Source organism: Corvus moneduloides, chromosome 6 (assembly GCF_009650955.1).
Source record: "Corvus moneduloides isolate bCorMon1 chromosome 6, bCorMon1.pri, whole genome shotgun sequence".
Lineage (NCBI taxonomy): Eukaryota > Metazoa > Chordata > Aves > Passeriformes > Corvidae > Corvus > Corvus moneduloides.
The window spans coordinates 50,107,107-50,133,873 of record NC_045481.1 but is presented as its reverse complement, the minus strand read 5'-3'; the positions used below and the strand labels follow the sequence as shown (position 1 = coordinate 50,133,873).

Here is a 26,767-nt window from a genome sequence, read left to right as displayed (position 1 = left end):
TATCCTGTCCACTGGAGGCCAAATACTCAATGTAAATCATTAGCCCCTCTCCATTTGTTACCTACATGCACTCTTCACTATTTTGAACATGAATTGACTAAAACTTTCTCTTATGCCAGGAATTCAGCAACAACCCCACACAACTTGAGAAGCTGGTAAGAAATAGCTGTTATTTGGTAAATAACTCAGCATTACCTGCTACCTCCTTGCTCCTCTGAGAGGCTTCAGAAGCCAGAGCGTATGAAATGGTAATGATGCGCTCCTGCTCCTGCAGCTGTGAATCTAAATCAATCGAGTTGTGTTTGTCCTGGGCAACAGTAGGCTGCAGATTGTGCATACTGGGGGGAAAGTGAAAAACAACATTAACATTTGCAAACATAAAGAATCCACCATGCAGATAAGAACAAGCTTGGATTCAGACTGCAGTTTTCAGATCTCATCTATCAAGCTCCCTGTTTTATTGTCCTTCTTTAAATAGGGTTGATGTTGTATGCAAATGCCTACAGCACATGGAAAAATGGCACAGCCACCTCACATGCAGTCAAAATTTCTGCATAGCCTTAAGAACACCTGAAAGTCCTTTGTTGGAAATATGCTGTTTAAATAAAAGCACTACAAACGTGCTATTTATTTGAAGTTGTTAGTAAAATTCCTTTCTAGTGCTCAAAGGAAAAGGAAATAACCTGGTGGTCCCTCAGGCTGTACCCCTTCCAAAGAGAGGACAGATCCTTGACAAATCAAATTCTTGAAACTGAATGTTCAGCTGACTCTGTATTAGCTGTAAGTAGCCAAAAGTGTTGTTTCACAACTCCGCTCTCTGGAGACAACAAAAACTTGCTCTCATGCTGACTTTTCTTCTGCTTTTGGTCAGATTCATGCCTTTCCTTTCCTTCCTCCTCATTCTCATCTACAAGTTGGTTGGTAAGGACTCACTACTACTTTAGGATTCTCTGAACAAGAAAATACACAAAATTCATCATTATCTCTTGACCTTGTTTTGAAAAGCAGCTCTAAGTCTACTACATAAATTCTGAGCGCATTTTCTCAAAGCTACATGGTACATTCAGGTAACAGAAATTAAGATTGTTGTATTATGTTAGTTCTCGATGTTTAACATGAGCCCCTGTATAAGATTTGGAAAAAAACCTAAAACCTAACCTTGATTTAGTAAGAATATTCTTTATCTTTTCTGCTTTCCACTGCCTTGCTGCCAGCTCTTCTGTAGAAAGGGGCTCTTCTGGCTCCAGCTCAACATAACGTTCTGGAATTACAACCTTCTCAGGTTTTGACAACTGTAGAAAGAAAGCAAGCATCGAGTTTTCAATAACGAAGACTTGAAAGAAATTGAGATTAAATCCTCCTCAGTGGGAGAACACAGTGAAAAGAATAAAGCATGGATTTCCACAGTCAGTACATGCACCTGATGCTAAACACCCCTTCTGAATTTCTAGCTGATGCCCTTTCAACAGTGTTTTTTCCCTCTGATTCTTTTTACTTCAGAAGATAGACTGAACAAATATTAAAAGGGATTACAGAAGCAATCAGAATCAACAGAAAACATTTCTTCAGCTCAGGCTTAGAGCCTAAAGTAGGACACTGCCTCAAGTTCTTACAGTAGAAAGAAGCAACCACTAAGAGTGGTTGACTGGACAACCCGAGATATTCATGTCATTATATTTGTGTCATGCCAGCCAGAACTTCCTACAACTGAAAGGAGGTATCACCTCAAGTTTTAACCTAGGGTCATTCTTCTGAGACTGGATAATTTTCTGTGAGCAGCAGAAGGAAACAAAAGGCAGAGAGAAATACACTACACTGTGCAACTGTAACAACACATTGCATAAACTAATTCTGAATAGACTGAAAATTGTAACATGATTGCATGAAAGCCAGAAACAAATTTTTGCTAGGATCCACTATTTTGTGGGAAATTTTCTCTCCACCCAACAAAAATAAAGTTTACAGACCTTGAAAACCAATTCTTATTATACAGAACAGACTGGTTTTGAAAATAAAAATAGAGAACATGTGAATAAATGGAACTAAGTAAAGGAGAGCAATTTTTTTTCTTCTTCTTCTTGGAATTTTGTTAAAACACTCATGAGGCAATGAGTTTTCAAAATTCAAAGTTTTCAATGAAAATAATCCTAAATTTTTCACCACTGACCTTGGCTCATTCTAATTCGATGGATTATGTAAAGTGGCCTGACCTAAACCCCGGTGCTTAGGCTCAGTAATTCACAGGCAATCGAAGGCCAAGAGCACACACTGACACACACAACTATATTAATTAATTAACTATATTAAAATCACAGCCTCAAGTTCCTTCTCAGGAAACACAAAGCCCGTGCTTCCAGAAAAATCCTAATTTTTCCACTACACTTCCCTACTTTTGAATCCAACTCCTCTATGGAGGTTTAGATACAGACATATATACACTTTTTAAAATGTGTATCTCTATCTCCATACGGTATCTAATCTAAATTAGCTCAACCAGTCACTTTCAGAATAACAGACCCATTAATCATGTGAACGGCAGATGGATTTCCTTAAAGGTACAACTGAGTATGCTCCCTTCTGAGGCACAGAGGTACCTCAAACACAGAAGTGCCTGCCAGGTGAAGAGGATGGCCACATGAAATGGAAAAGAACAAGGCCAGGTTGGATGGAGCTCTGGTTCAGTGGAAGGTGGCCCTGCCCATGGCAGGAGGCTGGAATTAGACAATCTTTAAGGTCCCTTCCAACACAAACCATTCTACGATTCTAACCAGGTTAACTGAGAAAGAAGCTTTACACTCAGGGCTTCGGACCTATTTCAGTTACTCTGAAGCAGGACAGAAATGCCTATGAGCAAAAATGTCTCCTATCCAAGGCTTAAAGGAAGTACAAAGCGATTCCCATAGCCCTGAAGGCCTTCTGGAAAAGAAAAATTAATAGCAGAGTGCAACAAGGAAAGGCAGTAGAACAAAAGTTATCTTCTGCTTCTGAAGTTTACAGAAGCACTGTATTTTCTGTAAAAATTATACAAAGATTAACTGAAAGATGCATTCATTCATAGAGTTCAACAGGTAACAACTCACAAAGTAAACATTTTACAAATATCTCTCTCTGTAAAATGATACTCTGCCAACAGCTTTCAGAAGAGCACAGGTGCTTACTAGTCTAATTATCATTATTAGTTTTACTGGTTTGCCATCTCCCGCGGCATTTAACACAGCACAAGGTACCCCCTGAAGCCTTTCCACTTGCTGTGTTCTCTCCTTCCCACCAGATGGCCCAATCGCATTTCAAACCAACATTTGCTCGGTTACTGGAGCTGAGAAAAGACCTCGTGCCCAGAACACCAAGCGGGTCATTCCAAAAGCTGACTGAAATATGTTTTCTGTTCAAGCCCAAATACAGCAGTGGTTCCTCTTCTCTATCACCTTTTGCCAGTCAAAATTAAGAGCAGTAAGGTAGCTCTGGGGAACTTTTCCTTCATTCCTGTTTCTCATTTTTAAATACTCTTCGTGTTGTCTTCTCATCTTTTTTTCCCAATTTATAGAACCTTCCCTAAGTTAATTGCTCTTTCCTTTATAAAGCCTGAGCTATATATTTCAAAGAGTAGAGCCAACTTTTCAATTTCTTCTCTCCACTAGAACACAATACGAACACAAACATTGCAAAGGTGCCAGATCATAAATTTTTAGTACCCAAAAGACTCCTTTTAGTTCAAACTTCCAGCTAACTTTTGAAAGAAAGGATGAGAATCTACTGCTGAAAACTTAGAAGGGTTAATGTTTTGGGACAGAGATTAGGAGGCAAAAGATTGCGAGCATTACCTCTCTGCTGATATCTAAATCATAGTCTTGAGGCTCCAGGTCAGTCTCTGTCACTGCTACTGGCTGAACTTTTAACCATTCATTTTCATCCTTGTCTTCTCCACGAATTGCCCTCTCAAGTAACTGCAAATCAAATTCTTGCTCTCGTTTCCACTGGTAATAGATACAAAACAATTAACAGCATTCAGCCATACTGCCAAATTCACCATATAGCAATGTATATTACTACTGCTGCAAACGCTGCACTGCTGAAAGAGTCAGCAGGGCAAACCCTAAACTGGCAAGAGAAAGAAAATACAACTGCATTTCTTGGTACATACGGGTGGGCGTTTTGATCTCTAGCTGTGCTGTGAGGAATTCAGAGTACTGCTTAATTTTACATGTTCAGTAGAATTAGATTCTAAGAAATTTATTAATCCCAATTTCACATTTGCTGATTAACATGGAACCAGCTACACACAAACATCTTTGGGAGCACAGGTCTCACTACCAGCGAGCCTACAGACTGACAGATTAGTCCTTGGCATTGTAAAGAGGCAGTGCTGTGTGGTTCTGAATCACTACACAGAAAGGCTACTTAGAGTGCTGGTTGAGAACCACAGCTTGAAAATTTTATGTATAATAAAATAATACCTACTGTTTAAAGCTGATAATACTTTGTGTATTAGTGTTAACTTGTCTTGAATTAAAAACTAATTAACTTTTAAGCTCTTCAGACTTTACTGAAAGCAGAGTCCAGCTACCTGCAAAAGTCTTTCACAAGGTCTTTAAAAGGTAAATATTTAGCAATATAAATCAGAGCTATTAAATATTTATTGATATTTAAATTTAGCATATTTAAACTAAGCTGCATAATGTAGAGTACCCAAAATCACTGCACACTAGTCCCTTCACAAATACATACAATACAGTTACATATAAACTCACACTTAAGGACACTACCAATACCTTTTTGTTCAAAAAAATTAAGTTCAGTTGTAGCATCATTCCATCCAGTAGATCTGAGCAACTTTACCATACACGATATTAAAACCAGTAGGAAAAAGAAGAGACAAAAACAACGACAACAACAAAATTATCTCCTCAAGGTTTTGAGGGAATCAATAGGAGAATGTGCCACTTTTATGTTTCTTAAAAACATCTCCAGTATTTCTGGGACAAATCTTTGGCTTGTTTTGGATGAAGTTTGAACTCCACATGAAGTCCTTAGACTTCATTATGCCACTTCTATTACTAAATCTAATTGAAACCTATTCATGCACAAGCTCTCAGAATTCACTCAGAAGATAAGTATCTTCCACGTATATTAAAAAGTTAAGTAGGTAAAAGGCAATTACATCTCAAAAATTAATATGTTACAGAATTCAAAAGAGAAAAGAACATTTTCTCATACAAGTACTCCAAACTCATTCTTCTACTCATATTCGAACCAGGCCTGATTGATATAGTATATCTTAAATACACAGTATCATTTTCAAGTTGTTATTGTATATAGGTAAGAAAAACATCAAACCATTCTTAAGAAGCAGTACTTTTATTGGCTTTGATGTTGCAACTTTTACATGAAAAAGGCATTGTATATAACAAATGAATTCATGTACTGTGATCAATACTTAAAATGTCATACTACACTTGAGAGCTGACCAATTAAAAATTAGAATTACACATACAAGGTATGTTTAAAGCAAATGTTACACACTGAGCAGCACTTCAATTATACATTTAACTGTTTGCCATTTTGGCTGCTAAATAATTGTAATGCTGTAAGTAATTGTGCTATCAAACATGCTCTTGCAAATCCAAGCCCTATAGGTACAAGAGAGGACCTCTACAAAACACTACTAGGGCTGAAAAACTCTATTTTAATTCTTTACAGCAAGAAAAAGACCAAGATGGCACCCAAATTTATAAATAAAGTGTTTGCCACAAATGTTAATAACGAGTGTAGTGAAAATGTTTTGACTTGTGTTTGTTATGTGAGTCAGAAAACATAAGAAGCTCAGATTTATTTCTTCCAATTAAAGTATGAAAGTAACAGTGATACTACAGTACTACAATTCCCAAACATTATGCACTGTCTTTAAAAAATTTGTGATTGCAAAACAGAAGACAAAACAGATGAATGTCTCCAAGCAGTGCACTCGTATTTACTGGGAAAGTAAATACAAATAACTGGCTGCAAATTAGTGCTACAGAACAGTGGGAATGAAAAGCTGAATATTAAAAGGTTTTTTTAATGCCAGCAATTGACACACATGTACTAAATGCAATTAAGCCTGGTAAAAATTGAGTAGTCCAGTTAGAAATTTTAAAATAACTACAAAATTCTGCAAATTAAAAACAAGCAAATTAAAAAAAAAAAAAAGAGGCATTAGGTATGATGAGTGACGGATCTAAAAGCAAGAGATCTTGTGCAATGAATTAGGTAAAACAATGTGATCATTCTAAAGCTCTAGCGGATCAAATAAAAAAATAAATTAAAAGACCACAGCATAAGTGCAATTACAGTACAATCCTGGTTTAGCACCAAGTGAGCAACTGGGTAACTTCACCAATTAGAATTGCTTTGGTTAGTATCCAAAATGTATCATTATAAACTTATCATCTGCACAGCATTTACTCTTAGAATGCAACAAAAATACTTTTCTTCAGCAGCTTAAATTTGAGCCTTATTAGAATATTCTACATTTTGAGCTTTAAAGAAGAATTTGTATCAATTAAAATACATTAGCTCTCACGTAAATTCCTAATCAGCATGATTATATTTTAAAACTGGTTATCCATTTATCATCTTTTTAAAAGAGAACAAACAAACACCACCTTGGTCTGATATTACCACCGACTATCTTGCAGGCTAATTTATGAACTAAAAGGAAAAATACCTATGGTGAGAAAGAACATTCTAAAAGGCCCATTCCATTATGAAGCAGTTTTAAAACTGTACAAGCTTCTGACGCTTTCTAAATACAATTCCAATTTAAAAAAAAAAAAAACATGGCTCTGAAATCACCCCAATACACTGGCATCTCCACTCATCACTAACCTCTGACCAACTTACCTGCTGAACCTGCTACATTTACCTTGACTACGAGTAAAAAAGATCATCTATTCCTCACACTCTCCGAACTCATTTGATACCACAGAACACTAATTTAATTGGACTAGAAGCATCACACACGCTCAAGTGAAAGTGCTTGCCAGGGGAAAATAAAAGAATAAATCCAAAGATATTTTTAGTTTAGTCCTTTTAAGGCATATCTAACATACTGAGCCTACGTCTGCAGACACGGGCCTGATGAAAGACCGAGATGAAACAGGCTGCCTTTCTCCTTGGCTAAGAGTTCTCTTGCGTTCCCGCACTAATGCCTTCTGATGTCTCTTCATTCTTTCTAGCTGCTCCTCTGCACTCATCTTGCCTCTTTGGTGGTCTCCAGAGTATAAACGTTCCAAGGCACTCTTTGGTCTCTCCTGGAGAAGTCACAAGGCACACAAAACACATGTTGTAATTAATAGTTTATAAGAAGTATACAAACAAATGAACTCCTTCTCCTACCTCATTACTAAATTTTATTCTATTAACTTTGCATTTCTTAGCATATTTAAACTCTGTATTTCCTATCAGTAGTGTTGACTTTTGGTTCTAAACCTTGTTTTATAAATCTATTTGAAATGCAGTAAGTTGTTTGTTGTCCAGTTCATTTAAGAAAGTGAAAAACTGGGACACTTCGTTAGATCACAGCTCTTGGTCCTCTCCCAGGCTACTATAATCCCAATTACAAAAAATATACTACTGCTACACAAAATATACTCTGGGCTTAACTATTTCAAGCAGTTCAAACAATTGCCTTCAGAAGTTTATTTAAAACTTACCTTGGACCTATCCCTTCGAAGTGTTGCAAACGATGAAATGGTAGATGACTGGTGCAATCTGGAAGTTGATCCAGACAAACCTTTATAAGGAAAAAGAGAATGCCTTAAAACCAGATGACAGACAAAGAAAGTGTCAGACTTTTTAAAAATAATATTATACTATTTCTGTGGCATTCAGGTTACTATTTTAGCTCACATTTTGCAATTCAGAAGATCATGAGAGGCATAAAATTTCATTCCAGCCGAACATAATGCATTTCAGGTCACTACTGATCAAAATTCAGAAAATCTGTAGTAATTTAGAAGCTTATATTAAATGAGGGATGGGTTGAACTCAGCTGTACAACAATAAATAAACTGTATAAATAATCACATCTATTAAGAAAATAAAACCTTAACATTCACAGCTAGAAACAAAAGAAATAAGAAGCGAATGGCTAAGAAATTATTTGCTTTTGGCCCAGATATCATCTCTGTCCTCATTTGTGAAACAGTTACAGGATTACAGCACAGTGGGGATGGAGTGTCAAGTCAGATGTAATGTTTGGGGCACTACATTCATATTCTTTATCGGTTGCATTTCAACGGCAATATAAATGTTTTAAAAATACTTAAGAGTTTGCAAAAGGTAGCAGAGAAATCATGAGGAAAAATAACTCTTAATATAAGAGACATTCTAATAGCTAATTCCATGTTTTGCTATGGGTTTTTTTAAGCCTAACATATAAAGTTGCTTTGCCAAAGGCTGATTGTCTGTAACAGCACCATTAAAACACACAAAATCCCTAGACTTTCCCTGTATAGTTTATCTAAATACAGTGATCTGGTCATAAAGATCATCTCCAGGAAATCCTACAAGAGAAAAGCTCCTATACAGACAGTACTGTTAAAGATCAACTCCATAAATTCCTGGCTTACCACGGGTAGGTAGTGTCTGGTATCCACTGTCAGGGCTTATTAAAGCACTGGAAGGGTGGCTGAGGTCACCCCCTATCATTGCTAGTTCTGGTTCACTCATGTATGAACGCAGTTCCACCTATACAGAAAAATACTCATCAACTCAAATGAAATCACAGACAGCAAGTCTTAATAATCCTAAAACAAATCCTAAATCTTTGTTTCTGGATTACTTCATCTCTCTCTGCCATTATTATATGGCATAGATCTCTCACTATCATTATTATCTCTCTGCCATTCTATATCATGATTACTTTATTAAAGGTCCATATATTCTACAGACAACAATAACATGTTTTATCCAAGGTTCCCATATCTTTGAAGAGCAGGTGTACAGGTGTGTGAGTGCTCACCCTGTAATCTCCATTTACATACTGGCCGAGTTCTCTGTCTCTCTTTCTCTCGTCTGACTGACGTTTCAGGCCCCGCACCGAGGTGTGTCTGATGACAGTGGCTTCTCTCGGGAGGGGTGGGACAGCTGGTGGCTGATCCTCAGGACTGTACAGCTGAGGGAGAGGAGGTCTGGGCGGTGCTTCATCTTCCTGGGAATAGGAAAGCACAGGGATTTGGCAAACAGCATGAAAACAGTCTGGCATAAACTGAAAGTTCATCGCATTATATGAATTATTCACGACTGCTTCAGCATGCTCTCCTCTGTCCACACCAGAAGCTTGAGGCTTTAAGGCCCAAGCAAGACCAAGAAATCAACCACAAAGCATTTCCAAGGAAGGCTCTGAACATTAGTATGTCCTAGACCAGTCTGTGACACTCTACAGGAGGCTCCAGGTTATGCACAAGTATTGTGCTGCATGTGCCACTTCTCAGTTCCAACACGAACACCCCAAGTGCCTCCCTGCTGTGCCTCCACACTGCGTGAACTTCCAACCACGACACTTCCACTGCTCCTGACAGAAGGGAAATGGAAACACTGATGAAAGAATCCCACAAGAGCAGTACTTACAACCTTTGGCTTGAGCTTGACTGGTGACTGAAGAGGTGGCTCTATTTTTTTCAGCTGCTGTGCTTGGTGCTGTGTCCTGGTCTGGAAATAAGGCTGTGGATACAGCCTAACCTCCAGAGGGGATTTAACTGGACTGCGTGGAGGGCTCTCAGGGACTGAAAGTTTGCTCTCCACAGTAGCAAGGGAAGCTGGTAAGGAAGGCACTGAAGACTGAGAAAATGAAGGCACTGTTTTTCTCTCTAGGGGAAAAATACACAAAAAACATTTCTTGATGAGGATCTAGCAAGTCTTCAGGCCAAAAATAAAACCAAATAGTTCAATATCATCCCATAAAGCTCCTGGTAGAGTGCAGTGGGAGCAAAGGGAGGAAAAGCCTGGGAGTCATATGAAATCAGTCCATAAGCTGCATCTGGCCCCATGCCACAGATTCCTTAAGTTGCCTACAGATCTAGACCATCTCAGAACTATTTTATCTCTGTATGTAAAAGGTGAGCAAAGATGCCTTAAACATAAAGTGCATTTTGCAGTAGGTATTACCAGGCTCTTGCTATCCCAATGCATTAGGTCTTGTCTTTGAAACACAATAAAGCCACTGAAATGCAGACCACACAGACTTTCCCTTCTTCTTTCTCTTCCAGATGTTGCTCTGCCCACTAAACATCTGCCTGAAGAGGGAGGGGGAAAGCAACTGCAGCAAGGACAGTTGGGCAGCATCCAAGTGGGAAAAAAAAGCAATAAATCCAGAGAAGAGCTCCTGGACAGGATGCAGAACAGACACCACACTGGTAAGGGCCTGGCATGTGACAGAAACCACTTCTGCAACTTGAAGAATTTAGCCCATTGTTGTTATTGTTATTCCCCTTATGGCTTGTTACATTTTAGTGCCACTGGTATGTGAAAACAAACAACAAAAATACTTTGTCACCTCAAGTAAAGAAACACCAAGTTAATGTGCTCAGTCAACAGAGATTTCTGACACACTCAATAGCAGAATTAACTGGATTTTCTGCAGCAGAACAAACTTCCAGATTATGTGCACAGACCCAAAGACTCAGTTGCATTGGTACATTTTTTATTTCTTCATCATGCTCTCCTTACCTGGATTCTTTATAGAGTCTACTATGGTTTTGTAGTTTGCTTTATTTGCACTCAAGCCAGCTGTAACATCTTCAATTCTCCACAAGTCTTTTTGTATTTGTGTTTTCTCCTGTTGTTTGTAGTAAAAGAAAAAAAAAATTAGTTATACCTAATTTTTAATTTATTATGAGCCTTTCTGTCATTTGATACCAAAACCAAATCACTATTTCAGAACTTACATGAAAACTTAAGAGTTTAGAAATGAGTTAAATAATTACTTTAAAATAAAAATTTAAAAAAACAAAGAACACCAACAAACATATCTTGCCCATAAAATTTATTAGAGCATTTTCTGACTGTTGGAAGACTTCTTACAGAAGACGGGGGGAAAAGAGACAAGTCTATATTATTTCTAGAATACTGTTCAGACTACAAAAACATAGTTTAATGTTTAACATAAAATGAGCTTCTAGAACCCATTAATTTGAACTTGGTTCTTAAATCCTATAATTACCAAACTTAAGACTCTTAAAGCAGCCTTACAAAACATCTTAACACATTTAAGGGAAATATGCTGTAGTAAAAAAGCAAAAAAACAAACTCAGAAGTGCTGACAATTTCAATTTCTGCTTATATTTTTGTTAGGCCTACTTGCCATGATGTATTTCAGGTAAAAACAATATATTGCTGCTGTTCCAGGATTTGGTCTCATCTTGCATCCTATTTCCTTTACCAAGGCTTTCCAGGAGGAAGGAAAGAAAGAAAGGGAAGCTTTGTCTACAGACTGGATTTTGCCTTTAAGTGCATCTTGCAGCCTGGCTCCTGAATGCACCATTTCAGTCATTCCAATCATCCTAAATAGCTGCTGCCATCTAATTAATTAAAGCCTGGTAACCTCCTGACTTCAAACATTTGCATCAAGAATAAACTTTGTAAAACCAATACTATTAAAGAAAGCGAAGGCAGTGAAACACTTAAGAATTGCTTACAAACTGCTCAAGAACTCTAGAAATCCATCACCTCCCACGAGCTGCAAAATAGCTACTAATTAATCCTATAAGGCTGAGGGTGAAAAAAAACTTCAGTAAAAGCTGTTACACCTCATAGAGCTAAGGAAGGCATATAAATTGCTTTCCACTTTCTGTCTTAAATCAGGAAATATGTTCAGCCAGGTTACAGATCAGCAAACAGGGTGCCAAGAACACAAACATTTAAATGATGGAGAACGTTATTTGCCTGTAGTAAACTCACTCGATAGATGGGACATATCTTGAAAGATTGTCAGGACACAAACTATAAATTTGCACATTTCATTTCATTTTTCTGAGATTAATCATACTACAAGGAACCAAATGATGGATTTACAATAATCAAGCCTCAGACTAGTGAAAAAAACACTACATCACACTGAAAATCCTGCTTCTGAAACCACTCAGAAAATGTTGGATTAGCAATGTAGAAAAGCCAGATCTTTTAATATTATTTCTTCCCATTACTTAAATATTGATGTGAAGAGAATATTTTAGATCTAAAATGGACCAGGGCTGAATGATAAGCAGATGAATTAATTTTAAAATTATGAAAGCCGAGATTGCTGTTTATAGAGGGGTATAAATATACTTTATTGGCAAGCATGAAAAGGTAACTTGGAAAGAAAATTTTATTTCTCTAACTTCCTTCAAACAGAAACATAATTTAGAATGACATAAAACCAGAGAAGAAACACCAACTAAAAAGTTATCACTGATAAAATAACCTATCTCAGTTAATTTCAGCATGCCCAGATCCTCCCCAACCCTTAAGCAAAGACAATTGAAGCTACATTCTAAAAAGCAAGATTTACTCCAACCAAGCTACTCGAAACATTTAGGTTTTAACCTCTTAATTAATGCTACATAAAAACAACATCAGTGGTCTCCTACAGCAACTTGAGCCTGCAAATTTACTGAATTTTTAATAATATTCCATGAAGACTGCATTTTTTTAAAATACAGTGTGTATTAATTTAGTGCTATTGGAAAATGCTAGATAAACAATCTTGAGTCTACACATCCTTGGGCAGAGATGAAAAAAATTCTAACTACTATGGGTACTTAACGTGAGACTTCTTTGAAGGAATACGGTTTTTTAGAATATTCAGTACTTTCTCAAAAAATCAGTTCCCCCTAGTATCTCCAAAAGAGGTATTCAGAAACAGTTTTTTAAAACTTAGCCAAACATATCTGTGCATACTTTTATATATGTGTATATATAAGTATACACACATACAACTGATAACATGCTTATGGCTGTGTGTGTATTTATAATTAATCACTTATGTGATATGAGATGATAAGCTAACCGAATTAACATTTTTTTCTGTGCAAGCCACATTCCCTTCCATATGTATTGGTGAATCCCATGCCACACATCCAGTATTTTAAGCATGCTCAGTGCCTAATTGGAGATTTTATCTCAAAGTAGCCTAAAAAGGTATATTTTGTTTAAATTTGTAATTTTCCTTTATTAAACAAAGTAACTTTGCAGAAGGACCATTTTATTCCAATATTCCCCTGGGATTTTTTAAAAAATGTATTCTACAGCTGAACTCAATTACATAATATTCTGACTCCAGAAACTGAATCACTTCCCCACCCCCCAAAATGAAAAGTAAATGAAAATATATGTTGAAGATTGATGCAATCAAAATAAGTTTTACAACTCTTGCTTTGACACAAAACATTTATCCATTAATAGTGAAAATAAACAGGCTTCAGATTATATCTGATCAGATATTTACTGCAAATAAATAAGCTAAAAAAATGTAACAAGTGAGCTCTTTTGGTCCAGGATATTTGGAAAAGCAGACTAAGATTTGAGAAAAATTTATACATTAACTGTGTTCCTTATGTTCTGTTCTGCTCACACTAAGGAAAAATAATCCAGTCTGTATTCCCTGCTCTGAGAATAAAGTCACCAGTTGTAAGCAGGTATGTAGAAATAATCTGGTATTTCATGTCCATTTCAGCAAAGAAAATAACTGAGCTTCAAACAAAGCTTCTTTTAAGATTTGAAACTGAATAATTGATTTAAAACTGAGATGCCTTCCAATTACTGATGGCTGTTAAACACTTATTCCACTTCACAAAACAATCTGCAGAGATAAATCTTCCATAAACAGAAGAACATGACAAATAACAAGCAATGACAGTAACAACCAGTGACTGGTGCTCTTAAAAATGGATAAAGAAGCCAACAATGTCAGATCAAATAAACAGAAGACTAAGAAGTCCTGCACAGTCTTATAAATTAAATACGTTATCAATGTCAAGATGTCAGCATGTAATAAAAATGTAATAAAATAATGACAAATTTGCATAGACAACTTATGAGAAACTATTGCATGTGCTGCAAGACAATGTAGTGGGTTTTTTTCACTGCACAGCCATGCTGCCACAGTGCCTGAACTCTGCAAACCAAACCACATGACAGCTGAATGCACTGCAAAAATGGCAGAGAATTTCTCTGACGAGATGGTAACTTGAAGTTCAGGAGAAGTCATCCTCTAAGTGTTTACAGTGTCTGGAACTGGACTCACCTGAGATACCAATGAACTGCTCATCTGCTCCTGTAAGGCTTTTTTCAGTTGGCTCACATCCTTTTCTAATTTCAGGTACTCATTCCAGGCATTTTCCATTTCCTGTTAACAGAAGGAATACTCTAATACAGTGCTAACTTCAAAACCACTTTATCCATTCTCTAATTGAGCACCAAAGTGTTTTGAAGTTACTGTTATTCTATTATAAAAAGAAGTAAATAATCCATTTTAGTCTATACTGTTACTTAGACTTGATTATACACCTGAAAACACTTCGTAGCTTGGAAGGTCAAGTCAAGAATCCCTAGTTAAAAAAACTCTGGCCAGGTTCCTGACACAAAGCCAAATGGTCATAGAACAGAATCTCTGCAACAGTACAGCCCATTTTATAATGATTTGCTATTTATGCCCAAAAATACATTTTAAATGCTGACTGTGAAAATCATACATTTTCTACAGGCACAAACTGACTCGATATATTTAAGTAATACTGTTATTTTAGTGATCAGACCTTACTATAGGAAAGGTGTTCATACAATTCTAGAAACAATCTTACAAGGAGCTAGTTACATTTCCATAAAGAGATAGTAATAATAGAGGGAAAACAACATTAAACTATATTTGAATTTTATTAAGTTATAATATCAATGGTATATTTATAATGAAGTATCAACAGATTTTCCCAATTCCTTTTACCCTGGAAAAACATCCTAGAATCACATTTATATTTTCAAAGGACTAGCTGAAATATTTGCAATTTAAGCCCACATATAACATATAAAGACATTAAAAAGATTAGGGGTTTTTGCCTGGTTTGGGATGGTGGGAGGCAGGCGTTGAAAAGTAAAGGTGGAAAGATTGTTTAATATTTTTGTTTGGTTTAGTACGCTGTATCTTAAGCAAAACTCTTCAGAACAGGTCTTAACTCCCCTATCCAATGCCCCTATCCAACGACCAACACAGTTTTGGTCTAACTGGGATATTAATTGTGGTTTTCTTGAAGCAACCAAAAACTCATACCGTTGAAACTTTGGATATTTCAGCCCGAATATGTATAAGGTCCTCTTGCAAAAGTCTCTGCTGGTAAGATATTTTTTCTGCATGTTGTGGTTGGTCTTTGTACTGATCCATCTGCCTGTGTAAAACCTCCAAAACAGACTCCAGCTGATCCTAACAAAGAAGATGGCAGTATGTTTACAATATTTAGATGGAAATTTCTGCATCTACTTGCAGGAATATGAAAGGTGTTTTCCATGCCCCAAGTCTTCCCTATAAGCCAACAGAAGTTAGGATTGGCCTCCTGTTTTGGAGACTCACATGTAAACAAAAAACTGCAAGAGCCTTAATTACCTATTATATCCAAAAGTTATCTCATATTTTCCATTAAGTTTTTCCATTAAGCAGCCAAACCATTGAAAACACAAAGCAGTGAGAGGGGACTTTTTCTGTTTACACTCTGTACAAAACTGCAATTTACAGTTTCAGAAAAACCCCCTTAAGCAGTACAGAACTGTGACAGCCTCACCACAGCCCAGCATGAGCTGTTTGTTTAAGGACATGTTCTCATTCACTGCTATGGGTAAAACAGTCATGTGAGGGATTAAAATATTGTCTAAAACATGAAACAGACCCGATTCATTTAGTCAGGAGTAAATAACATGGAATTAATTTTGCACAGTAGCTCTTCTGAAGGATCCACCTGAACATTATTTTCATTTTAGAATACTTTTTTTTCTGAACCACCTTAATTTACTGACAGCTATGGCTCGCAGGCAATGAGGCAAATGGGATTAAAACATTCCATAATGGGTATTCAATCCTAACACAAAACCCAATTCTTGTTATCATAGAAGTTTATACACACTACAGTGCAAGCAGCACTCAATTTTTTGTTCATAATTTCATATTTTATATTTCATAATTAGATAAAAGTTGGTATTTTATTTTACTAAGCCCTTTTTAATCTACTTACTTTATTTTCCTTAAGGGCTCTTATTTTGTCCTCCAAGTCCTGCAGAATTCTGTCCTGCTCACAGAAAACACTTAGCTTCACCTGGAAATGAAATCATATACATATACAAAGTTGGATTTTAAAAACCAAGCAGAAAAGTATCCACTTGTAACACTTCACCCCAAGGAGTGCAATAATGGTCACATAACTGTACAACAGAAATAGACAAATCAGTGCAAGAGGTGCTGAAGTGGTGTTTGATACTCACATCAATATCACTTTCTGCAATCTTGACAGGTTTTGTACTTCTTTCTTTTAATGAGTCACGTCCTGTCACCTAAGAGGAACAGGTTTTCAAAATGTAAGGAATTAGTTGCAAACTAAAACCTAATTATGCTTCAGCAGTGAAAAGAAAACTTTTGTTAAATATTCGTTTTTATTAAGAAAAAATTAGTAAAATTTTGGATTACAAGTATTTTCAAATCTGGCTTTAGTTTTTGAGAAGTGTTAACAAAAAGGATTACTAGTTACATTAGGCTATTTAGTAACTCTTCCAGTAGCTTGGAATTCTGGACAAAAGAGCATAATCCCACCTGTCCATGGTTATAAAAGTCCTTTTCCTGAAAAATCTCATAGTTTTAACTATGTTGTTGTGAGACCAACTATGAGAGTTGTGCTCTAATGGCTTTCTTGAAGCCAAAGACTGGAATAGTTCCTTTACATGCACGGTTGCAACAATAGCAGCATTCATTAATGACTAAAAATACAACTTTTGGCAAGTGTTTCATTCTACAAAGGACGGTATCTTCCTCAGCACAGGGCAAGTTTTATTAAAGACAGACTGCTATAAAAACGTTATAGTGGAATTAAATGTAATTAATCTATTTTGATGTGGTTCTAATCCACCAAATCTCTCATTCCATAAATCACTGGTTTCATATTCCATCTCTGGCGAGATTATCTCCTCACATAACACAGTTTTAGAATAGGTACTGAAACAATACTCAATTGTACTTCCAACCTTCACAGCAACCTTAAAAATTAAGGCATGTCTATGTCTGTAGAAATGTTTATTATTTCCACTGTCTACGCAGGACCCTCTTTGTGAACAAATGAGGTTAAGAAAAGAGCAATATAATAAAGCTCATTAATCATACATTTTTTTAAAAGCCTTAAAATCTAATGATTTAATATTGCCTGTTTGGAACACTTTTAAAGATTCATTAAAGCAAATACTATCTTACCACAGGACCAACTGGTGATTAGTAGTATTCATATACAGTGTATTCTTATTCATATGCAGGCAAAAACTTATGAAGAAAAATTCACCTCAATATTGTCTTCAGTAATATAAGAGGAGAGGTTTTGATACAAAAGCAGAAGTTATTGGCTTTTTTGGCGAGGTAGGAAGGGTATAAAGAGGTAGTTTGCTTTTATACCAACTGACTGGCCATCTCGAGACTTAAAGCTACATACTTCACTTACTAACCTAAGAGTAACCTAGAGGATCATGTTAGGTTTTCAAAAGTAATTAGATTTTACTCTAAGTGAGGCAAATATTGTCTTCTGTCCTCCAGTGGCAGACCCCATTCAAAGACTTCTCATGTACCTTTGTGTGGTGAAATATTACTTCACCACCAGAATCAAAAGTAATTATAATGCTTCCAAAAGCTTTCCATTTTTTGATTTTTTTTTCAACGATTACATGTTACATAGAAGAAAAATCGCTTTCTTTCAAAAGTATTAATGGAATTATTTAAATGCTAAATCCTATATATAATTGTAACAATTAATTAAATATAAACATAAAATACCAGCATATTAAAAGTAAAAATTTTGCATATTTAATTACCTGCAAGCTAAGACAATGCAAAAGCCTTTTTCAAAGCAACGGAATTAACATAAAAACAAGTCTACAGAATTTGGGGATACTTTAAATTACAAAATCAAAACTGTAAGGAATTTGTTAACTATCAAGCAGTGAACATGAGAACATAACAAAAATCAAGCATGCTTTCACATTTTCAAAATTTCACATAGGATTCACTATTCGACACATTCGTTTTCAAAACATGATAAAATGAAAACCGAACACTGAGGTCAGCCATAATTTCACATACAAACCCCAAAAGGGGGGAAAAAGGGAAAAAAAAAAAAAAAGGGAAGTAAAAAAAAAAATCTTACAGGAAGCACTGCTGTGTACCAAAAGACACCTGTAAAAGCCAGAACACTGACTGCTACTCGAAAAAGCAATGGGATGAGCACAGTTCAACGCAAGCAGTCTTACATGTATACTGGATAGTAACCCTTGTGCTGAGTTCTTTAGCACTTTGTATATCATGTTGATCAGAGGTCCATTATTTTCTATCTGTTTCAAACAAAAGTTTAGTCATAGCTTGTTACAGATGTCAAGATTTAAACCCCCAAAGCTTACAACTCAAAACTCCACGAGCAGCAGTGATCACACACTCTCAGGTCAAACCTAAGCATTAAACAGTTTATTGCTCAATCACAATTCCACGTTGAAAAGTTTTGTTCTGAAACCTCTAAGAGAGATCTTAAAAAATAATGGATTTAGTGAAAAGAAAAAAGCTTAACTCCAGTTCCAAAATGTTCAGTCCTAATTGAAACTGTTTAACCAGGGTGTGTCTAATTCAAAGCCCAGTGAAGTCAAAAGAGAGACTTGAACTAACTGGCTTTCCAAGTCTCCAGTGTCTTAAATGGAAAACATTACACACACTACCTGTGAATTTGCCATATTCCACCATTACTAAAATATGCACTCTTTTGTTTTCCTTATATCACAAATCAAAGCATTGCTACCTTTAGTGGCAAAACACAAATGTAACCATCACAAAGACACCTTCTTGAGTTTCACATGGTCTCTTTAATCTCTCAGCAATCTGACCTGAATTTTCACGTTTCTCAACCACGACTGAAAGAAGGTTATTAGGAAATGCTCATTTTGAAAAATTACATCATTCCTTTGGAAACACGCTCGACATTTTGACTGTCAAGATTTTCAAAAGGGAACCAACTGGCATTAAGTTTCTTTTCACAGAAATATCAAGTGCCCCCATACATTTTTCTTTCCGCCTGCTTTTTTTAGGTGCTACAGGCAGCAGAAAGGCACCAGGGGAGCTCCTGAGAGACCAAATAACTCCTCATGTTCCAGACTGCAACAAATTAACTGGACAGAATCTACTAAAAAGTTAAAGTTAAAAACCGCTTCTAATAATTTTGCTAAGCATATCACATTTCAGAGGCTTGAACCATGGTCACTTCAACTGTGAAAATTGTTGTGTTTCATAATGGACAAAACATTGTGATTATTAATAATTTCTCAACTCGTAAGACTTTTCAAATCGTAATTAGTCATAAAATTCATCTGATGGCTTGGGCTGCAGTTACATTTGGCAAAGCCATGAACAAACCAAGGACAAGGCTTAAAATTAAATGCATCCAACCAATTTTAAATTTGTGTATTAATGATTCCAACATATTTGAGCATTTAGACTACATATACATCACCCATATTATATGCTAAATATTGTATGTTTATACATATATGGTACTATATGTATGTATAGTATATATTACTAATATTTTCCATTTATTATTTGGTTAGAAATTAAGGAATTAAAACATCAGATAAGATTGAAATACACAAGCTCATAGGTGCAGTCAGCACATTAGCTGCACATAGGCAGCTATGCACATGCAAACCAAAGAACAAGGTGTCAAATTTCCCTTCACCTTGATTTTTCAGGAATCATTTTTATATGATTTATATATGGCAAGACATGCTACACACCATGGAAAGTGGCAGACTACTTTGCTAAGCAAAACAATTATATCTTTTTGGTGGTTTTTTTTTTCCTTCAAAACCTGATATTAAGAAGTCTAGATTTGCTTTCAAATTTCCAGCCATCAAGAGTACCAGATACAGAAGTAATTTAGATAGATGATAGGATCCTCAGTATCATATTTAATTATTTTTTAAAAAGAAATACCTCCTAACATTACTTAATCAGATTATATCTATGGATGGATGGATGCATTTGAAATCTTTTAGCTGTAATAACATGAAAACAATGACAGTGTTAATTACTCACACTTCCACAAGAACATACGGCATATTATACAAGTAAGGAAAAAGTCAGTTTAAAAAGATTTAAAGAGGAAAAGCTGGATTAAGAGAACACACGTTTTAACTTAGAGGTGTTGACTTCATACTTGTACTAATGCTACAGCAGAGAAACATTTTCAATCTGTTTATCTGATTTCCCTAAACCCACGTATCATTCATCTCAGTACCAGTAACACAAGTTGTTCTCACAAACTAATGAACTACATTTTCTGAGTTTGCACTTTAATTGTACAGTCATTACTAAAAAGACACTCAATATTCTAAGCACAACACTGAGGCAAAAGACTGTTTCCATCTCAGACTAGAAAGCAACTTTAAAATTTGCAGGTACAAAGATGATACAAAAAAGACAACTGGGTTGAAAAAAAAATAAAAAGTTAAGTAGAGATGTGTAAGATCTTACCTTTAGATCCAAATACTCCAGATCTTTTTTCAACTGGATATATGTGTCATCCGCCTTCAGGTAAGTACATAGGGAGAAAACAGTGCAATATATTTGAATGTTTGAAACCATTTCAGAATACTTGGATTCGCTACATACAAGAAAACAAATGAAAGAGGGAACAAAATAACAGAGTAGGAGCACATAAAAAAGCACATTTGCTCCACCAGCATATTGCTATTTACAGCTAAAAAATGGGCAAAATATTTCCCAAGAGTATTACTGTCTCATTACCCACCCTCCAAACATCTAGATTTTTGTTTCCACCTCTAATGAGACATAGAACTACCTGAAACAAGACATTTTCAAAAGCTGTTTTCTCAAGACCAATTTCCACTGACTAGTCCTTCACTGAAAAAGTTACAGTGGTGTTCTCCAGCACGATATGAGTCTTTGGGAGAAGACGAGAAGACCTGTACCTGACTAAATGTCAGGCATAACTAGAAGACATCATACAATATATCACTAGAATACTTTGGATCACAATTCGTAAGCATTTTAAGTTATGAATTCCTTTATTCAGGGAAAGTATGAAATAAGTTTTGTGAATAAAATTCTGAAAAAGATCTCACTTATATGATTATACAATCCATTTTGTCTTTTATGTAATAGCATTCAACTTGATCCTTAATTTTCATTGCCTCACCTGTAATTGCTATCAGCTTAATTTTATACACTCATCTAGCAACATCTTTATTACAGTCCCTTCAAGAAAAACATGCACAGAAGTCATAACAAAGATATTTCTCCTCTTTTGAAAGGGGATATTTGCAATACAAAAAGTTTAACTGTTGCAAATGTGCTACTTGTAGTTAGTCAAAATGGCCAAAACTTCCTAGAACTTTAACTGCTATTTTGTCAGCATTTTATATCCTGGGCGCAATTAACTTCAGAATAGAAGAAAAACACAACTATACCTTTTCTCAAGTTTTGAGCCAATGAGAATGTGTAGTTAGAAAAAGAAAAGAAAAACCCTTTATGCCATAAAATCAATATATCACTCTTGCATTTCTTTAGAGGTGTTCACTTACAATTCTTGTCAGATCAGCTTGTAAGACTGACTGAGGACTTGACTAGAAAGTCTGCCCATTTTTGGAGAAAACCCTGTTATTACCACCCATCTTAGTGCAATTGTTCTGTAGGTGAGGTAAGTCGGGAAATGAAACTTCTTCAATTCAAAAAAATTACTTTAGTTTTGGGCCAAAGTCTTCACCAAATCCAAGAAGAGTCACCAGATTTTACTCCCAGATGGCTCCATTTTTGAGGCTCTAATAGGAACCGGAGAGCTCTGTGAGTACATTTCTGTTTGGTCTCACATTTACAAGTTTCATAACACCAGTGCAATCAAGAGCACTGTAGATGATCTAAGACGCTTCTGAGCTTTTATGAACCAGTGTTCACCTGCAGAACTGACACAGTTACAAGCTCATATGAATGTACAGACTGGCTGATGCATTTCAATTTGCAGGTGATGCAGCATGTGGCACAGGGAGCCAATCCCACCATGAAAGCAGCACAAAGAAATGGTTTTGCTTTAGAATGAACTTATACAGTATTTCAACCCACATTTCTGAAGATGCAGCATTTTCAGAAATAGTATAAATACACAGTATAAAAAGGAAGTAGACCCTTTGAAACAGATGCACTGGCACCCTGTAACTTAAAAATGCTCATCTTTTATAGCAAATACAGTAAGCAAAGAAAAACCGCAAACAACCTGGGCACTGTGGAATACCAAAGAATGGGCAAGGAAGCACAGACTCAAGCATGCCACTAATGAAGCATTTGCAGAGTCACAAAATGTCACAGATGAGCCACGCAGCAGCTGACCTGATAGGTGGAATTAGTTGGCAAGTGCTGCAGTAACTGAGCGATTGTGTAATTTCTTATACTAGCCAACTTAGCCTGATGTCTCCTTAATCGAATGAGAAGCAATGTTAGCTCTTCAGGCTGCAGGTATTTAGACACATTGTAAAGAGGAAATTAGCAGTCTTCAGGGAGAGGAACTATAATTACATTTTTCACCTCAGTGCCCAGAAAGCAGTTACTTGACATGATTAAGCAATTATTTAATTAACTCTGCATTTGGTCAAATAAACACAATAAAACTTGAATCCTGTAACAACAGACAGCTCGCCCCTGTTCACGCTGCAGATAAAGGCAGAATTCCTACAGGCTTTACTGGCTTAAGATTAAGTTCTCATTCGAGTTATTTATGCTTTAACTAATAAAGTTAAGATTAAAGACTATGGATTTTAAAACTTAGCAGTGGTACTGCGAGGACACAAAAGGAGCTGTGCTCTGCACTTACCGACTTGCCGTGCAAGCTGGGCGCGCTCACAGTGTGTGTCATGTAGCCCATGGCAGGCATGGAGCGGCGATCCAGGTGAGCAGAGCTCTGCAAGAAGCCACAGCCAGAACATAAGCATTGTGTCCAGTGGCAGTGTGTTGCACCTGAGGGCAAATTCAGTCTGCACCTCTGCCACAGATTTTTTATTTAAAATCATGGCGTGCTTAGATCAGGGTAACACGGGCCAGCCTGATCCTTTGATGATTAAAAACTTAGGAATGAACAAATGCAAATTCAGCACCCGCGATGCTGGGCAGATCAGTGGGTTCTGGCAGTGCGAGATGCTTCAGCAGAGCGTGCAATGTAGCTTCCAGCAAATAAAAAAAAAATCACGAAGTTCCCCCCCACCAAATGTCTCCCAGAAAAAGGTTGGGCTGGATGATGCCCTCCGACAGCAGGCTTGTACTGCGCACAGGAACAACTGAGAATGCTCTCTTTTAGCCAGGGAACTCAAGCTCCTGACATGACTGACACCTTGTGGCAGTGGCTTCCATTAATACGGAGCGTTTTTTTAACAGTCATCCTTGATCTGCCCCTTTCTGCTTACAATATGAAAGGACACTGCACACTCATTCTTTCATCTTTCTCTTAAAGCCAAACTTCTGTGGCTTTCTTCAAAGCAGACTAAATGTCTCACAATTTATTTTTATTCCTGCCTCTTAATTTCACTGAATGCCGTTTTGTTTTGCCTCCCCCTCCACCTTTTTTTTTTTAAGTGCAGCTGGATGGAATTTAATAAAGCAGTCCAGGAAGTGTGGAATATCACAGATTTATGCAGGCATACACATTTAAATACTGTGTAAATGCTGTGTGCCTACATAGAAAAACACGAGCATTTTTCACAGAACTTTCATAGAAGTTCCACAGAGAAGTTTTAATTATGAGGAACTGTGTTTCCCGATATTGGTAAAGCCAGGATGCCATAAAAAGAGCTTAAAATTTCTGCAGTTATATTGCACAGGAAAGGAAAAGACTGCTGCACATGCCTTCATAAGGGATGTAATGCTCCTTCACCCTACACATGGAGAAACCAAAGTGTGGTAAAATATAATCAGGAGTTGAAAAAATATTGATTTCCAGTGCTGCACACCACTAGAATATTTCACCCTCTGACAGAATATTATAAATCTATAAATGCTGAAAGACATCCAACAGCTACAGAACATATACACTAGGAAAAAAATCTAAACTGTGCACAAAGCTGCAGCCTAAAGTCATGGTCATAAACACACACTGGGGTATCTGAATTTACAAGTCTCTCTCTTAGCAAATACCTTCCCCGTCAGAGTCCACAGCTGAGGTCAAAGAATTAAAGTGAATAGAGAGGCTTCCAATACCAATTATTCCAGATCTACCAAGACAAGTCAATCCTTCATTGATTCAACACAAATTTCCTCAAATTCCTTAGGCAAGGAGAGCCATTTGGAGTACCAAATGGGGAAACCTCTGTCATCTCTGGATTAAGAGGGTACAAGAGTCCCTACAAAAAAACCCACACCAAAACGATGAAAAAGGTTGAAGTTTCAGACCAATACTATTTGATTTGGGTTAGCCCAATGATACTCTGCAACGGACCTGAACTATTAAATGCATGAAAAATAATATATTTTACTATAGTAGCAATAATAATAATAATAATATGGAGTTTGCCATAACTAAAGGCAGAAACAGCTGTAAGACTAACCACAATAGCAAAACGTGTAGAGAAAGCAGGCACGGCAAACACAAAGCTCCAAGCAAAAATAAACAATCAACGGAGATTTTATCCCACTGAGTTTTATATTCTTGCCTACACACTCTCTATAACAAAATACAAAAAATACAAAATTTGTATACTTTATACGTCTAAGTACATGCGTTCCAGTTTTTTATTAAAAGTACTCCAAACCTACGTGATATGCCACCAATTTCCCTCTCCTAACCAACAAAAGTTAATAAATCCAAATGGTCAAAAGGGCAAGAGCTTGAGGAGAAAATTATTCATTGTATTAGCTTTTACAATTTACATGATCTTTCATACAGGAGGAAGGATGCAACAAGCCACAACTAAATAAACTCTCTCTGTGTTGTACCATGTGTGCAATAGTTTGTAATCAGTTAAATGGATACAAACCTTTACAGCCCGATTCCGTATCTTCCTGGGGGATCCAGCAAAAGGAACATCCACAGTCTGTCTCTCATCAGATGGTTTAACTGTGAGCCTTTCTGCAGGAGTATGTGGTCTCCGTGGGAGAAAGCTTTTTGGAGGTCCAGGTGGAGGAATATCAGATGGAGAGGGCGGAACAGATATTGATCGTGGAACATCTAATGAACTTTTTGACTTAGCACGATCAATGAAGTCTGAAGAACCTACATAAAGTGGGGCTGTGGGGCTGCCATGTTTGAACTGCTGTCTCTGCTGCCACTCATAGAGCTGCCAAACAGTTCCATCCTTATTTGCTTTCCTTTCCTCCTGGGACATCTTCAAGTGGCTTACACGATCTTGTGCATATTTGTAGTCACTCGGCAAATTGCGGTTTGGTGGTGGTGAGCTCCCTGAAGGCTGCCTGGTATTCTTTGGCAAAGTGTGATAGTTTTCAGGAAAAGGAGGATTGGGACCCTGACGTGCAAGAGTCTGATCAGAAGTGAGGCTGTAAAAAAAAGGGAAGAAAAGGGTACATTTTAGCATACATTGAAGAGTGGGAGTGACTGATAAAAAAACACCTCTAATGACATAAGCATAGGAGCTACAAGACATATAACAGAATTTACAGAAATATTAACAAAGCAACATTAATGACATCTATCCTGCACATAAACACTGCACTGTATAAATACAGGATTTTAGTTTAGTCTTTAACCTAGGATGAACTACTAGAAACAAACTTAAGGGACGGCAGCATTATATACTTAGACTAAAAAGAAAGTCAAGAATATGAAGAAAGGAATTATTGTCATGTTTAACGAGTGAGTCTGTAAATTAAAACACTCCTTTTCACAGAAAGTGTGCTCACCACTAGGTGGTGCAGTTTACGAAAGCAAATGCATGTTCAGTGTAAATATCTTTAAAAGCAAGAAGAAATCTCACCAATCCCAGAGTATCTCAGATAGTTTTTGTTCATGTGAATGAAGCAAAAAGAAAGAAAATGGCAGGGAACTTCTCAAAGTCCCCAGGTCCGTATGACTGACTTTCACCTAATGCTACTGGCTCAACTGTCTTGAGCAACATGAGGCATTTTACAAGAAAGGTCATTGACAAAATGTCAAGAGGCATTACATCCTGGCTTTAGTACTGCACTCATAAAATACTTAAACTGTAGAAAATAGATATTTTAGAAGGTAGTGCTAAGACAGAATTGGCAGAAGTTTTGACAAAGTCTAGTTAGCTCCTTCTCCTGCTTTGAAGTCAAAATCTTTCCGTAGCCTCATGCGTAAGAGCCTGCCTGCCTAATTTCTGACTCTTCAGTCAAACATCTGGGGGTTTTGTACTTGCAGTCATTTGCCCATTGATTCAGAATCTCCAAACAGAAAACCATTCTGCTAGGCTTGCTACAAAGCATCAACACAAAAAAAAAAAAAAAAAAAAAAAAAAAGAAAACAAAAAAACCAACCCAGCACAAAACTACACAAAC

The 26,767-nt window shown here is 36.6% G+C and overlaps 1 protein-coding gene across 8 annotated transcripts in view; it reads right to left on the bottom strand.

Moving 5' to 3' along the window:
- PLEKHA7 (pleckstrin homology domain containing A7) overlaps positions 1–26,767 on the bottom strand; it is a 152,712-nt gene that overhangs the window by 5,919 nt on the left and 120,026 nt on the right. For 5 of the 8 annotated variants that reach the window (XM_032111696.1, XM_032111699.1, XM_032111698.1 and 2 more), the window contains 17 exons: positions 25,270–25,786; positions 23,118–23,204; positions 22,637–22,756; positions 20,768–20,821; positions 16,483–16,551; positions 16,236–16,316; positions 15,284–15,433; positions 14,264–14,365; positions 10,708–10,816; positions 9,610–9,848; positions 9,002–9,190; positions 8,610–8,727; positions 7,692–7,771; positions 7,089–7,289; positions 3,822–3,974; positions 1,159–1,292; positions 196–338 (listed from right to left, as the gene is read on the bottom strand). In XM_032111696.1, coding sequence (XP_031967587.1) covers positions 196–338; positions 1,159–1,292; positions 3,822–3,974; positions 7,089–7,289; positions 7,692–7,771; positions 8,610–8,727; positions 9,002–9,190; positions 9,610–9,848; positions 10,708–10,816; positions 14,264–14,365; positions 15,284–15,433; positions 16,236–16,316; positions 16,483–16,551; positions 20,768–20,821; positions 22,637–22,756; positions 23,118–23,204; positions 25,270–25,786 — 2,546 coding nt within the window. The remainder of the gene's footprint in view (positions 1–195; positions 339–1,158; positions 1,293–3,821; positions 3,975–7,088; positions 7,290–7,691; positions 7,772–8,609; positions 8,728–9,001; positions 9,191–9,609; positions 9,849–10,707; positions 10,817–14,263; positions 14,366–15,283; positions 15,434–16,235; positions 16,317–16,482; positions 16,552–20,767; positions 20,822–22,636; positions 22,757–23,117; positions 23,205–25,269; positions 25,787–26,767) is intronic. The other 3 variants (XM_032111701.1, XM_032111704.1, XM_032111697.1) reach the window with 2 other exon arrangements.